The 16,597-nt window shown below is 42.9% G+C and overlaps 1 protein-coding gene across 3 annotated transcripts in view; it reads right to left on the reverse strand.

Moving 5' to 3' along the window:
* Nucleotides 1-668: 668 nt before the first annotated feature.
* fgf13a (fibroblast growth factor 13a) overlaps nt 669-16,597 on the reverse strand; it is a 53,975-nt gene continuing 38,046 nt past the window's right edge. For all 3 annotated transcript variants that reach the window (XM_071518190.1, XM_071518189.1, XM_071518188.1), the window contains exons 4-5: nt 5,897-6,095; nt 669-2,655 (exon numbers count right to left, since the gene is read on the reverse strand). In XM_071518190.1, the coding sequence (XP_071374291.1) occupies nt 2,519-2,655; nt 5,897-6,095 (336 nt within the window). In that variant the 3' untranslated portion in view covers nt 669-2,518. The remainder of the gene's footprint in view (nt 2,656-5,896; nt 6,096-16,597) is intronic.

Here is a 16,597-nt window from a genome sequence, read left to right on the forward strand (position 1 = left end):
TCCCCTCATTTAGGAGGAACACTGAGGTCAGGATGTGCAGGCTCGTGCCTAGACTCAAACAAGTTTCATCTGTTGGGCAGGCAGGCAGGACTTGGGTCATTTTTACCACCAAAAATGGAAAAATTTAAAAGTGGCCTTACGTTAGTGTGTGAAGGGTGAGCTCATACAGACATAGGCAATAGTCCACATCAGTGGAGTTATTTCCAGGTATCTGTTCTTCAGCCTTTCAATCCAACAGGGATATTGATTCATTGGATAGAACGAGCCAGCGAGCCCTATAAGCCTGTCCATCAGCCTTGACTCTGAAGGCAATTAAAGGCCTATCCTGCCTCTGGGTAATTCATCTGTGTCCGCAGACAGGAAAGATGGAGTAGGACTATATGTTCAGTAGCTCCTCAAGGGAGAAGGGCTTATCATACCATAATGCAGCACCCTCCCCTCCCCCACCCCCTCAATTCCACACCACCAACCATCCTGCCAACCAAAATCAAACACCCACATCCCCATCTTTACTATATTTGCCGTGCCTGGAGGATTAAATATATGGAGCATGTTGATTACATACACAAGGGAATTGATGTGACAAAGAAGAAAGTCTGACACATTTTAAAAGTATATCTTAATATAAACATTTTATTCAGTGCATTTTGTGTATACAACAAATAATAAACAACTGGAAGGTATCAGACAGCCACATCGTCTGCCTGTACATGTTGTTTTATCAGATTTAGCCTGGTAGTTTGGAACACATGATCCAACATGGGTTAATACACATAGCCTACATCATGCAGCTCTAGACCAGAATTTCCCTGCTTTCTCCCATGCAACAGATAGGTTCACCTAATAAAAACCACCTCTGGAGGAAACCAAGAAAAGAAAGCCTCCCAGAAGCATGTACCAGAAAGAAGTTATGTAGCTGAAGGGAAAGAGTACATAGCCCACAAAAAGGGTCCTTTTTGTACATAATTGTGTTTGTACATGCCCTGTGCAAGAAAGGGAAGATGTTAATTTTTTGTATACTGTATATGTTTTTTTTCTATTTTTTTTTTTTCACTTTTACAAATATGACATATCCTATAAAATGTTAAGCCACCTAAAAGTCCACAGTATTCTTTTTTAAATATAGAAAATTGTCACCACAATAAGTTACTCAAACACATAACAAGCATCCTGGGAAGGGGCTCACACCATATTCCTATGGTGAACTGAATCAGTCAATTAAGTCCACAAAAGAGGATGGCAGGGGGAGTCGAAGTATGACACAAGCACAGGGGAGGAAACAGACCACGAAGACAGGAGACAGAGACAGTGTGACACAGTAGAAACAGAAGGGAATGGGGACACTGAACAGTCGTTTCATACCTCTTTCTTAGAGCGCATCAGCAAAAAGCACTAGAACACCGAGCACGCTGCCAACTCCCATGTGTTTAGAAATCCCTTCCTCTTTCCATTGTTTCTCTTTTCCTCAAAAACTTTGCTTTCTCTCATCGAAAATGTACATTAAAAAAAAAAGTCCAGCTGTGCCTCTATACTGGCTTGGTTTTCAACGGCTTAAAGGGACACTCTTTCAGTTCTGTCTTTGGTGTGCTGGAACTCCTTTCAATGGTGAAACAGCAACAAAAACACAAATACTGAGGAGGGGGCGAGGGAAGAGAACGAGGGGGGAGAAAACAAAACCGATTAACAAATAAAAAGCTCTCAGCTAATTCAGAAAATTAGCAAAAGCAAGGTGCAGCTGTGGCATCTCAGAAAAACAAAAAAAAAAAACTGCAGGAGCCACGCTGTCCCTCATATTTCAGGTCAGCTGAACATAGGCTTTATTTTCCCATGCTAGAGAGCTCAGTCTCTGAGCGTGTGCACTAGGACGCAGGAGAGCTACCGTCTGGCTGGCTGCAACCCCAGCAGCGCTAGGCTGTGCCGCACCAGGGAGGTTATAGGCTTCGTATTCACAGAAGCATGGATGAGACAGAGGACAGGGGTACTCTACTGTACCTCTGCAGCCTTGTAGACCAGCACCATTACTGGCTGCCCTGGACGCCTACCTCTCTACCTCCCTGTCCCTGTCTGACAGATGCACGAGTGGTTGGTGTCTACATGACCTAAGAAAACAAGTTATTGTCCACAGGAAATAAAGAAAAATAAAACAACTTAAAGATGAGCTAACTCGTATGCGGCCATCGCCAAAAGAGAGTGACCAAGAGAAGAAATAAATGTCAAGCCCAAAAAAGAAAGTCATTTTTCATTTTTTTTTTCAAGTCCAGGATGGTTTATGTGCTGTTATATTCTTACTATTGATGTTGTGTTGCGAAGGAAACAAAGACTGACCAGGATGGTACCTATATGGTTGGATTGCGATCGGTGGTGGTGGGTGGGTGGGTGGGTGGGTGGGTGTGTGTGTGTGGTTTGTCGTCGTAGCTAGTCCTGAACCGCTGATTGGAGAGAGAAGTCTGCTTGGATTCACGCTCTGCTGGAGGTAAGGTTTCATGGTTCTGCCCCAGGCCTGGGTCTGGTGGCCGGGCTACGTGGACTCATTCTGGCTCACGGCTTTGCCTCCGTTGAGCACAGCTGAGGCACTCCGGCTCTTGGTGGGCGTGCCGCTGCCGGAGCGGGAGAACTCTGTCAAGTCATGGAGGGACGGCTCTCTGTACATGGCCACTGCAGAAACACAGAAAGAGTGCCGATCAGACATACTGACACATACATTAGACCGACGACAACGGAAAGCGGAACTGTGATTTATAGTCTATTATGAAACAACAACATAGAATAAAATTAGTCTGTTTAGTTCAACTCCACTCTATTCCGTTCTACAGTGGCTCATTTTAATGGCGAAACATTTCAGAATTCACACAGTATCCTGCAAACTGCAGAATCGAGGGAACACAACCAGGTTGGCTTTGAGGGCAGAAAGTGTTCTTATGTCCACAGCATGGCATTATAAATTCAGGAGCTGCTAGTACTTTAGCTTTGCTGTGTATGCAGCAATGGCCCATTCTGCATCTCAGCAGCCACTTTTCAGAAGAAATATCAGTAATCTGAGGTTCACAGTCTTTGGTTTCAGGATGCAGTCAACATCCTTCTGCCGAGAATGCTATTTGATGTCCGTTCCTTAGGGAGCGTGCGGCTGAAACAGCAAACCCAGTCCTTCAGACACTTCCCTTAGCCTAGCATTTTTAGTTACAGCAGCAATCCACAGAGCATCCCTATGTACACACATCAATCAATGGCAGGACTTCAATGGGAAACTGCTGATGATCGATACCTGGCTTGTTAGTGAAGGTATCGTGTAATTATAATGGTAGGCGGCTGACCTCAGGGGCATGGTATCACCTCAACACCACCGCTGTTTTTTCATCTTTACATAGCCATCTCCGATAACAATCATCCATCTCTCCATATTTGTTCCATCTCTCCATCTATTTGTCCCTATCCTTTCAGTGACAGAAACACACCGCATGACAGACTACACACTCTCGTGATAAAGGCGGCTCTTTGTGGTAATGCATCATGACTTCTAGGAGGAGGTTTTAAGAGGATTTTCCTGTTTGGGTTTGAATAACACAGACTGCACTTGCACAATCGCTTCATCCAGAGGAAGACAGAAGGAGGCTGTGGGTTGAGACTCGCAGACTGGAACCAGAGGGGGAGAGAGGAGTGGCTGCTGGAAACGCTGTTGCCAGTGCAGAGACAGCTTCTTAATTGGTGCCCTGTAACACCACTGCCTCTGAATCTTTATGAGCTGCTGGAACAAATTCTCCTTTATTTTCTCTCTCTCTTTCTCTCACTCTCTCTCTCCCTTTCTTTCTTTTTTCCTTTGCAAAGCTGCAAAGCACTAGCTACATCTGGAATTTTGGTTACATAAAAGATTTAGTAAATATTGCGCATTACTGTATAATTTAAAGTTTGTGCAAACCAGCGAGAATGTTGAACATCTTTGGGTATTAGAGCTAACTTCCTCCTTGAATTTAATTCTTTCATTTTGGATTTGCTTTTGGCCTTCATAAAATGCTATATTTGTGCTTCTGGATAAAATGCACAAAAGGCAGCTGAAAGCCACAGTATCTCTTTGAGACATTAATATTCTCATCTAGCGTTCATCTATTCTTATTATTCTCTCTTACTCTTTCTCTCTATTTCTCTCTCAGCATAAAGAAAGGCGATCATTCTCTGGCTATTGCTCTTAAGTGTGTTTGAGACCCCCTGGATGGTCCGTTAAATGGAAGTGAAAAGCTATTATAGTGATCTCAGAGGGCAGACATGGATTCTTAATAAGCTGCTGGCTGGAGGAGCTCCACCAGCCACCCTAGAAGGGGCAGCATCACACTGGCAAATGAAGAATTTCACTCCAAAATGAGATATCCACCATTTCGCCTATTCTTACAAAATGATTGCTGGCATAAAATTTTAACTCACCAGACTTTATAACGGTAGTTGTATCCAACTAATGAAAGTCTCTGCAATGAAGAAGAATGCCGTAGTGTGCAATATCCGTCTCCACATAGAATATGTACGGCTTCTTTTCCATTCCTCTGAAATATTCAGCACTACCACCAGACTATATAATACTGTACTGTAATTATAGTAAAAGGTCTAGGCAATAATTCAATATTATCATTTATTGTCTTTTAATAGAATCATATTGGGATGAAATAAGGATACAATTCTGGGATCTAAAGTAATGATAAAAAAAACAAATATTAATTACAATCTCTCACAAAACGAGATGTGAAAAAAATTAGGGAATATTATTTTTTATCTTACTTTATATTACCATGCAGTTCAATGTGATGAATATCAATGCTAGCAGATATCACTAAAGATCGATACTGAAATACTTTCTTATGATTATCCTGATATTAACTTTGTCTGTATCAGCCAACCATAGATCATTTGACTGTACTGTATCTAATACTTACCATACTATAATACCATACGCTTGCATTGGCTTCACCAGTTATGATCCTTTCACTTGTCTATTTAGACACCGGTAATTACTTGACAGTGCTAGGAGGCACTAGTGATGTGCTGAGACAAAAAAGGATGTTTGTGAAACCACAAATGGAGCCAAATTTGACAGATCCAAACCGTGAAACAACCCAACAATCAACAATCTAAATAAATTGCCCTCTTTTTTCATTGCTTGAGTATTTTGTGCTGCAAGCGGTTCCTTTCTCACTCAGACAGAATTTCATCTGAGTGCTCTCCTTTCATCCCACTGACGTGAAAACAGACACACTCTCTCTCTCTCTCTCTCTCTCTTCTCTCTGTTGACAGGTAAATCTGTGTCTTGTTGGAGATGAAAGGACCGTAGCCTTTTCAACAGAGAGAACAGAACCATTTTTCCCCCTCTCCTCCCCTTCTCCTCTCTTCTCCACAGCAACGGTACACACAAAGGCACATGGGCCTGGATGGGTGGGGTTCTCCCTGACTTTACTGTAAAATAAAGCGCCGAGTGCTTCTATTCAAAGTATATAACCATATTGTTCCTGCTGCCTCTGGCCACAGACAATGGCTGTGCCTCGTTCTATATTCGGTCCGCAGTGGAGTGTGACCAGCTGGAAGGAGCCACTGAATAGTGTGGTCCACACCTCCACCTCCAAGGAGGAAGCTAAATGGCAGGGAGGCAGCAATTCTCTTAGTCTTTAGAAAGAGAATACCCGCATGGACAGAGAGCATAGAGGGAATGGGGACATTTAATCACAGAGAAAACCTAGTGGTCTTCCTGGAAGGTGTCCCACTTTAACAAACAAGCCCCTTTGCCAAAGCTAGAAAAGTAACATTGCTGAATAATCAAGAAACTTTCTCAATAGATTGTGCAGGTACAGGAACTTTATCCTCAAACTAAACTACTGAAGCTTTAACAGCAAGATGTGAAGGAGGATCTGGGCTGGCTCACCTTTCAGAGGTTTGGGGAGGAAGTGGGCTGCTGGCTTGTTCTTCTTGACATGGTTCCCCTTCATGATTTCTCCTTCTTTGTTCAGACCGAGGTACCAGCCCCTGCCCGACTGCTGCTGGCGGTAGATCATGGAGGAGTATGTCACATAATAGTTCTCAAACACCGACTCCTTGAACTTGCACTCCGGCGTAAAGTGTTCCTGGGGGAAAAGAGAGACGCAGATACAGTGTATAATAGTTGTTGGACAGTAATCAACAAGGTCCTGAGAGTCTTTTACATCCTCTTACGAACAGACAGCGACTGAAACGTAATAGTTAATTGCTTGAGAGTGCAACTTAATAACGGCGCGGTGCGGCGCGGTGCACACCCAACACACACTCAAACACGAAAAAGAATCAAGGATCTATCCCACACCCCTGATTCAAGATTCCCATCTCTTGAGACCTTTCTAAATGTATTCATTCCATTTACTGTAGTGAATAATGTAGCTCTTTATGGCATAGATAACAGTGATATGACAGATACAGAGGAGCATTAATAAAACATACAGGCAAGATGAAGCGTATATTCTCATTTTACTTGCAGCTCTAAATTATGTATTAGGCAATTCATTATCTTTCAGAGGTTTGTGCCCTGTATTTAAGATTTTGTTCAGCATGATAAGCAATTACTATCATTTGATTCGTCATCATACTATTTAAGTGCTGACCCCTTTTCAAAGTACAGACAAAGAAAATAATTGAGGTGCTTACACTAACAGGTTTAAATGCAATCTGTGTGTACCTCTGTGTGTGTGCCTGCATGATGTATGTATGTGTGTGTGTTGTGCGCTTTTTTTTATAGATGATATCCAGGTACTCCCATGTCTCATTCGCTAATAAGCTGACTGTTCTACGGAGCATGGCCCTAAGGGGGAACTTGGAGACTCTTTAGAGACGCTTGGTTTTGTCGTTCATCTTCCTGACTCCATACTATACAATAGTTCACTCTCCCTTTTCTCTCCACTGCCTATGTTTGGTTTAGATTCCAGGGCCTATATAGGATTTGGCCATTAATGCTACACTAGTATGGCTGACATTTATTTCCCTTGAGGCAAGCTGGTGTGTGTGTGTGTGTGTGTGTGCGTGTATGTGTGTACTGCACCTTAGTTTGTCCAATTTGTGGAGCTGCTTGGTGGTGAGTCTACAGAGCAGAATCTAATCAGTTAGGAGAAGAGAGCGTCCCCCCTGAGAGAGGAGGGACAGTGTGTGCATGGGGGATAGGCATTACTGGGGTAACTGAAGCTACTCAGCAGAGCATCGTTCCTGCCATGCTCTCATTTCTTCTAACTGCATTCGATCTGCTTTCTGATTTTTATTCCCTTCTTAGCACAGGATATGCACTCTGTCTGCAAATGAAAACATATGCAAACATCGCACACCCACACAACTATATTATGTGAGCGCATGGACACACACACATTTGAAAATGGCAATAAGTTAAACTAATGGGAATTGCAATGAGAGTTTCCTTGGCGAGAGAGGGATGGTCTGCCTCTGTCAGGCTGAGGCAGGTCAAGCCAGCACCAGTCCTACTTTGGCTAAAAGAACTTCACCTGGGTGGGTGTCAGTGGCAAGACAGATAATGTGTCCCTGGGGTCTAAGACCCGCTGTGAGATCATGACAAACAACATGTCACTATCAGCCAGGCAGTCATCAATAACAGCCTCTACACTTCTCATAACTGTTCAAGAGTGTCACTCTCCATGTGCGGGGGCAATAAGGCTTCACAAGACTGAGCGAGGTTTGTGTCTGGTAATGTGCTTTTGAGTTGAAGCATTTGCAAACAATGCAAACAAAAACAGACAAAAACCATGCATTGTAGAGTGAACGTTATTCTGAAAACGTTACAAGAAATGTCCATTAATTGTGAGCTTTACCTATCATTGAATCCTACCACACCCCATCATGCCTTTTCTCAGCGACAGTGATTCCATCCTGGACGCAGAATCTCAGCCCTAACCTATAGTAGTTCACAACCACACTCATCATGGACTCAGTCATCCCTCATCCTCTCTCACCCATGCCTTGCCTTGCACAGACAACGCCAGACAAAAAGCGGCAACAGAAACAAAGCTGATGAAGTGATTGAACTGTTTCAGTTCCTCCAATTGGTCAAATGTGCTTAAATCCCAGGGTTGTGACAGTATTTTCCTTTGATCCACCTAGGACCTGATTTTGGAAATGGTTAAAAAATAACTATTTTTTCACGACAAATCATATCTACTGACAAAGGGTTCTTATGGACTTAGAATGAGGGTTCTTTCAACAGTAGTGAACTAGATTTGGAAGAGATAAGGCAATAAGAATACACAGCACAATATGAAATCCACGGACCATTCACCAGAAGATCAACACCTTTATAGACATATTATACACTAATATTGAGATATTGTCATTTATTAAACAAAAACACATTTTGAGAGGGTATTCTTTGAGGCTGTGCCTCATACCTATTGCATCTAATTTGTGCCCATAATCATAGTATATGTCCTAAATGGTATTATGGCTTTCATACAATGATTACCAAAGCATGTGCATAGTACAAAACAGTGGAAAACAGGAAAGATTGCTAACTACCTCCCTAGGTACCACAACAGTTGGCATAGCAACCAACAAAGCCCAATAAGCCGTGCTTTATTGGAATTACATGGTTGGAGCACGTCTTTGACCAATGCATGTATGGTTAAATATGTCGCCTTTAGGTAGAACCTTTCCAAAGGTGATGCAGAATGGTTTCATGTCTAATCATGCACAGTTTGCATTCTAAGAAAAAAATGCAAAAAAGGCTTCTACATGAAAACAAATGTAACACATTTTTTGAGCATGAGGTGAGGTTCTAGAAAATGTTGTAAGGCAACAGGGATCCTTTTACTCAGCTCTTTTCGGTTTGATTCAGCAGTGTTGAAATACGTATCTGTAGTCACTAATAGTTTATCTGGTTTTCAATAGTCAGCTCTGAGCTGACACCATAGAAATCAATGTCTATCAGAGGCCATGTCTGCACTTAGCTTTGTCTTTGATCTCAGCCTCAGCCCTAGACAAGCCTAGGGATATCTAGACTGCCTGTCTCTCTGTGAGTGTGTGTGTGTGTGTGTGTGTGTGTGTGTGTGTGTGTGTGTGTGTGTGTGTGTGTGTCTGTGTGTGTGGGTGTGTGTGTGTGTGTGTGTGTGTGTGTGTCTGCCTACCAGCCAATGTCTCCCATTTGTCTTATTTCATCTGCTCTGTGCCTCAACTGCCTATCTCTATCTCTTGTGGCTGGACATCTTTTTAGGTTTAAATTATGCCTATAGTGTGTTTTTGCTCTGTGTCTGGAAATTGCAATTATTATTTTTGCGTCTTCATGTTTGGATCTAGACTCAATGTCAAGGTCTTGAGCATGCAAGCGAGCCCAGATCATCATCTCGCCATTGTGCTTCACACTGTGTCCTGTGTCCATGTGTCGTGTAAAAAATAACTGTGAGGAAATGAGGATTCTCCGGGTGTCTGGCCTTCCTGCCATCCGATCCGTATGAGCACGCTCTCCCAGACAAGCGGAGCCTCTTCACAGTTTAAAAAGATTACCAGGAGACTCGCTGCCGCTTACATAACCGGTCTGCTGGCATTGAACAGCTAATGCAGAGGGTTTGAAGGTCAGCTTAATTAGAATCAATTGAGCCCTCAGATCCGAATGCAAATCTGCTTTCTGTATTTGGTGAGGGATTGGATTAAAGGTGTAATTTTATCTGGCGAGAGATAATTAACTACAATTATAATGATGACATTCATGAAAAAATTTCACGGGATGCTGAGTTGAGCCAGAGAGATTCATATTTGAGCTAGATAGTGGTGAGCTAAATAGCAATTTTCTCCAAGTATTAAACTGTATAGTATTGTCTATAAATTGTGTCATCTCGTATTCTCATGATTAACCCTGACTAAAACTTAAAAAGCCCATGTATCATCACTGATCACACAGCTTTCCTCTTAGTCTAATAGCAGATTTTACCCTGCCTATCTGTGGCTTCATCTCCACCTTTAGCGCTCAGTAAAAAAACAAAAAAAAACAACAGAATTTGTGAGAACATGAAGAACAGGAAGACAGGTATAGCAGCATAATATATTAATAGTATTTTCATGCTCCTAACCTTGCTTTATTTCTTCTGTCTGTGCTTTGGCCACACATTAAGCTTAGTGTCAGGATAGGGCATTTGTCTAGACTGTGGAGGAGACAACAGTTATTCTAAAAGGGCAAAACATTAAACCAATACCTTCGAAACATCCCATTCTCCCTGCTTACTTAATAATGTAAGTCATATTTTGTCTCTCTTTCATTGCTCCCTCCATCTCTCTCCCTCTCACATTCTTATTTCCATCACTGTCCATCCCCTTCGCAACCTCAACCTCTTGCTATATTTCTTTCTCTCTTCCTCCCTCTCGCTGCCTGACTCTCTCTCTCTCTCTCTCTCTCCCTCCGGTCAGCCTGATTAGCAGCAGCAGTCTTAGAGAGGCTGGGCAGCATCCATCTCGGGGCTGAGTAATGCGCTAGCAGCAGTTGGTGGCTAAATAATGGGCTGCTCAGCTCTTCAGCCAGGAGTTCTGTTCTACCTCTAATAATGAGCTTATGTGGATTTGGCCGGCCACAGTCACCCTGGAGAGGACGAAGAGTCTATTGATGACAAACACACACAGATAGACGCAGACACACTGAGAGCCAAGATGGAGGAGAGGCTGCTGGCCAGTACTATTGTATTAGAGTGGGTCTACAGGCAAGAGACTCCCTCAGACTGACGCAAGGAGGGGCCAAAATGGCAGGGGAACCCCATTTCTATTATAACAGTACTGTGATAGACAGAAACATCCAGATTCTTTTGAATGGGATCCAATAGTGCCTCCTTCAGTCAATAGCATAGCTTTTGTTCACTGAAACCAATCTCCTGGTGAACAAGAAAAAAAAAAAAAAAACTCACATCACTTTAATCACGACTCCAGTGCCAGACGGAGCGAGGGAAAATCATTTCAGAAATAGAAAAGAGGAAGCTATCTGCATAGAAATGATTTGTTGTGTCATACCCCCCCCACCCACCCACACACACACACACACACACACACACTCCACCCCCCATGCCTCCACTCCCCATGGTGGTTTGCCTAAATGGACTTTTAATGATCCCATTATACTACACAGGCTTTTCCTTGAAAAACGCAACCATGACGAGTCCTTGTCCAAATGATGCACAGCTGGCAGCCTTCACTAGCGTTCTATGTCCAGGCAAGTGGTTTTGTAAAAGCGGACATTATTACAGCTCAGCTTTAGTGTAAATATGCTGTGGGGAGCTGCAGTAATACAGCAACCCCTTTCATATACAACCAATTATGCTGAAGGAGAATGAGATGAAAGGCTCTGCTGCTGTTGCTGTGTTTGAGATAGATTCGGATGTAGCTCATTGTGGAAAAATAGGAACAACCTCATGTGCTTGTGTACTTAAACATGTGATAATACACACACACATGCGCACACACACACACACACACACACACACACACACACACAGACACACAGTACATTACCCCTGTTGTGCATGCCTCTTGGCTGTTCCCTAGACTCTCTCCTATCTCATATATCAAGGATTGGGTAGTGCAGTCACGTTGCTGGGAGCTCTGTGACGCATTTCTCCTCATTTTTATGGGAGTGGCACAGGGAAACCCCGCAGTAACCCCCCTCCCCATCCCACTTTTCTGAAGCTCCCCTCCCCCACAGGGTATTCCCTATCTGGGTCGGACCATGTGTGTGTGTGAGTGAGTGTGCGTGTGTGTGTGTCCGTGTGTGGGGGAGTAGCGTAGGTAAAGAGAAGACATGAGGGTGAATGAGAGGGAGGCAGACAATAGGTGTGTGTAGGTGTGTATAGGGACCTCTTTGTATTGTGTCAGTTCTCTGTGAATGAGTATTATTCTTTCATGTTTTATGTTTTAAAATAAAAAGTGTGTGGTCAGGCGTGTGCGAGAAATGTGGTAATTCATTCATTTACTTTTCTTGTGTGCTGCTTCCATTTTCTTTCTTACTCCACTCCCCTTAGCTTCTATTTTCTTCAAGTCATCTTTTTCACTTTTCATTGTTCAACTGTTTGTCTTACCTCATACTATAGAAATAATTTGAATGATAGACTGCAGAGAAAGAAAGACAGTGAATAGTAAGATAGTGGATTGAATGCTAAAGGATCTTTCACTTTCATCTGCCAGCCTTTTTTTTATTTTTACCTCATGCAGCGGCATATACTTTTGTCTCCTCCTGCCCATTATTTCATTTTTCATTTCAGGTCTTTAGCTGACACTCGTATGCAGAGTGTCTTACAAATTAGTGAGTATGTGGGACACAAGGCTGTTGCAGGGATCAAACTTGTAGTTATAGTATGGTCTTGGCCATCCTGCCACCCAATGAACCAATTATTACTTTATCCTAGATTCCACTGTATGATCATTTTAAAGAATAGAATCTAACCAAACGAAACTTGTATCTATAACACCCATATCTGAAATTCCTGAAATGATAAGAACTTATTTTAGATTCTTTAGTGGGAAGTGGGAAAAACGACCAATTAAACCTACTGATTTTGACATCAAGGTTTATTTTTTGTAAATCACAACGTCGGTTTGAATTTGGTCAAAAGCATAAAACTTTCATCCTTCCATGAAGGTCTTCTGAAAATCTCTTTCAGGAGAGGCTGACAGATCTCACTCCAGTGGGGTGTAGTCTTTTACAGATGCACATGTAAATGCACCTTTACATATGTATAAATTCACAGCTTCACTATCTCTGTCTCCCCTCCCAATGATATCCCTTCTTGCACATCCACAAACCCATTCAATTACAATTTCCCATTTGGCAGACGCTTTTATCCAAAGCGACGTACACATGAGATTTTAATACAACTAAAGCAAGGTTCTATTCAGGAGAGAACAACGAGAGTAAGTGCCATAAAGCTAAGTTCTGGTCCAACAGGACATAGGTGCTACGAGGCAGTGCTATGAGGCAATGCATAGAGTGCATAGAGGCAGATAAAGAGTTTTTTTTTTTTTTTTTTTGGTTACACAGTCCATCAGGTGAGAAGGTGTTCACTAAAGAGCTGGGTTTTGAGCCTTTTCTTAAAGATTGAGAGGGACTCTGCAGATCGAATGGAGTTTGGTAACTCGTTCCACCACCGAGGAACCGCAGAAGAGAAGAGTCTGGCTAGAGACTTAGGGCCTTGTTCAGGTAGGTTGGAGCCATTTTGGTTGCTGCTTTGTAGGCGAGCATCAAGGACTTAAACTTGATGTGGGCAGCAACTGGGAGCCAGTGGAGGGATATGAACAGCGGAGTGACATGTGCTCTTTTGGGCTGGTTGAAGACCAGACGCGCCGCTGCATTCTGGATCATCTGCAGAGGTTTGAGCGTACATGCCGGGAGCCCTGCCAGTAAGGAGTTGCAGTAGTCAAGGCATGATATTATAAGCGCCTGTACTAGGAGTTGTGCTGCATGCTCAGACAGGTAGGGTCTGATCTTCCTGATGTTGTACAGGGCAAATCAGCATGACCGAGCAACAGAAGCCACATGCTCCTTTAAGGTTAGTTGGTCATCAATCACGACACCCAAGTTTCTGGCAGACTTTGTGGAAATGAGCTGAGCTGATTCGAGCTGGATACTGATCTGTTGTTGTACAGAGGGACTGGCTGGGATGACAAGGAGCTCAGTCTTTGACAGGTTAAGCTGAAGGTGGCGTTCCTTCATCCGTGCCGAGATATTGGCAAGGCATGCCGATATCCGTGCCGAGACTGTGGGGTCGTCTGGCGGGAACGATAGGAGGAGCTGGGTATCGTCAGCATATGAATGGTATGAGAAGCCATGTGAGCGGATGACTGCACACTTGCCTTTCTATATCAAGTGCATTTTGTCTCGTGGGAATAGGGCAGGGAGAGGCGGAGGAGAGTCTTGTGATTTACAGCAGAGCGGGGAATCCCGGCTCATGTTAAAGCAGCATTGCCTTCGCGCTTTACAATCCAATAACTGCATGCAGGGAGGAGACATTTACCGGCTGACGTGAGTGTTCAGTGTAACATACTGCAGGAGGGTTCCCTGCACGTTTATAATATCCATGCATGTAACACACACAGACACACACAGACACACACACACACACTACTCATCCGGGAAACCTCTTGTACTCAAACAATTACACAATTCAGCAACGGATAACTGTAAAATAAATATTCCATCATTGTTGCAGCCTTGTCAAGAAAACACTATCAATTACGATGTACTCTCAAACAGCAATCTGTTGGCTTCAGGGGAGTAATTACAGCCCAATAATGTTTTCCTGATCCGATCAGCGGGAGAAGAAATACTAGCATAATGGATCTGATCTCCTCTGTAAAGATATTGGCTAGGTCCTTCACAAGACAAGCCAAATCAATGCTGCACTCCCGTGTGGATTCAGCAGCCATATCTGAACTAAAATGACACCAATTATGCCAATAGCATCAGGGCTGAGTGCTGTTCTAGTTTCTTTGCAGCCACATCAATGCTTGTGAGACTCACAAAAGCTAATGCTACGGCTGGGCTGTGGAGACAAATCCCCCTAAATGCTTTTCAGTGTCCCCGTCTTTTCACTGGAGTGGAAGTGGATTAGAAAGCACCTTTTTCTTTAGCTAAAGATAAAGTACGCTCTTACAGTGCTCATTTGTTTGGGAATAATTTGGAGAGCTTTAAGCTAGTGGAAAAGACCCTTGCAAATACCAAACACAAACACACACATGCAAGAGAGGGCATGCGCAAGCCAGCACCACCCACCCACACACACACACACACACACACACACACACACACACACACACATACACAGGCTAGTTAATGACACAGCTCAATGGAGGGAGACCTTACGGCAATGGTTATTTACCAAAAGCATTGCGCTTACTAAATGGTTGAAGAGGCATGGGTTTGAGCCAAATACATATCTAACAGGAGCTTAGTAAAATATAAATGCATACTGTACAATGCCATACACACTCCTTTTTTTCTGCCCATCTCTTTTCCTTTCTCTATCTCTCTCACACAAATATACAAAGGCTAAGATTATGTTGTTAAGAATACAATATACTCTTACACAACTTCTGCATTATATAATGTCTCAATGATTTTGCAAAAGCCCTATTTTGACGCTAGAATTTACATCTAAATTTAGACTGCTAAACGGGAGAGAAAGACTTTTTCTTTTTACCTCATCATGTACTGCCAGACAGCGGCCACCTCCTTTGTCTTCTCCTGTGCATTATTTAGATTATATTTTTCATTTCAGGAATTTAGCTGGCACTCTTACATAGAGGGCCTTACAAATGAGTTAGCATGTAGGGGGTTTGGTGTCGTACGCAGGAACTACTTCAACAGGACACAAGGCTGTTGCGGGGATCAAACTTGTTAACTTTAAGTTGCAACCACCAGGCCTTCCTGACACCCCGAGAATCTCTCCATCCCAAGAGCATTTTACACACACACACACACACACACATACACACACACACACATACACACACACACCCATCGCAGTCCAGACGGGACTAGACTGCAGCCTCAGTGAGTCACACTAATCCCAGTGACCCGCCAGGAAATTAATAACTCCACTTCAAAGGCGCCTCATGAAATATATGAAGACCACTTAGCTCAGGATCTAAAAATGAACCCTTAGATCTGAAAACATATCAAGAAATTTAATTTTCCAGATTCAATAGAAATATTCGCTGCATTTCCACAGAAATATGAGAGATATGTTAAGGTGGTAATTGTGTGCTATTGTGGATGATCTTAGTTTGTGATGACAACACTATTTTTTTTCCTTTCTCATGGTTTGCTTTAGACTAGCTGCATTTTACAGCTGAGAATGGAAGACACTTTGAGCAGTTTTGAAGTAGAGGGAAAAACTGCAAAAGTAGAGGGGCAAAAGAGAGAAGAGAGGATAGAGTAAAATACATGTTTAATTGATTCTCCCTCTCCCACACACTGTGACACTGATGGATGAATACATTTTCACTGGTGCATTCTGCCTCACCCACACATATGCACTCTTTTTCTCACTCCTCATTTTCCAATCACTTTCCCCCCTCTCTCTCTCTCTCTCTCTCTCTCTTTCTTGCATGTGTGTGTCTCTCTCATATGTACAGAATACACAGTTATGTACAAACAGATGCACAGAGACATGTGAAGCAACCAAAGGCCAAACACTAAAATCAACTGAAATTAAGGCTAAGGGAAAAAATTTGATTACATCAGATTAGAGTAGATTAGATTAGAACATACAGAAACATGTATAATTGAATGTGTCTAAAATCTAAATGGGGTATAAAATGTATAGTGCCAGCATATGCATTTAATGCATTATAGTACAACCACTCAAGTCTCTCCATTCAAACACGTGCGCACACTTATGCACACACACGGACAAAGAAGAAAGGGAGACAGTCAGATCCCAGCAGCAGCGCTCCATCCCCCTACCTAGAACGCATCATGTATTGTTTCTCCACCATTGATTGGGAATCTCCCTGCAATGCCGGCCTGCCATTGGCTGGTTGTAGTGTGTAGCTTCAAGGCAGCACTTTACCATAGCAGCAATCGCAGCAAGAAAGACAGGCACTATTAGGCAGCCAGCTACACATTCAA

This window comes from Centroberyx affinis, unplaced genomic scaffold, assembly GCF_046629955.1.
Source record: "Centroberyx affinis isolate AG114_WGS23_722 - 3 ecotype Tasmania unplaced genomic scaffold, CSIRO-AGI_Caff_v1 ptg000557l_1, whole genome shotgun sequence".
NCBI lineage: Eukaryota > Metazoa > Chordata > Actinopteri > Beryciformes > Berycidae > Centroberyx > Centroberyx affinis.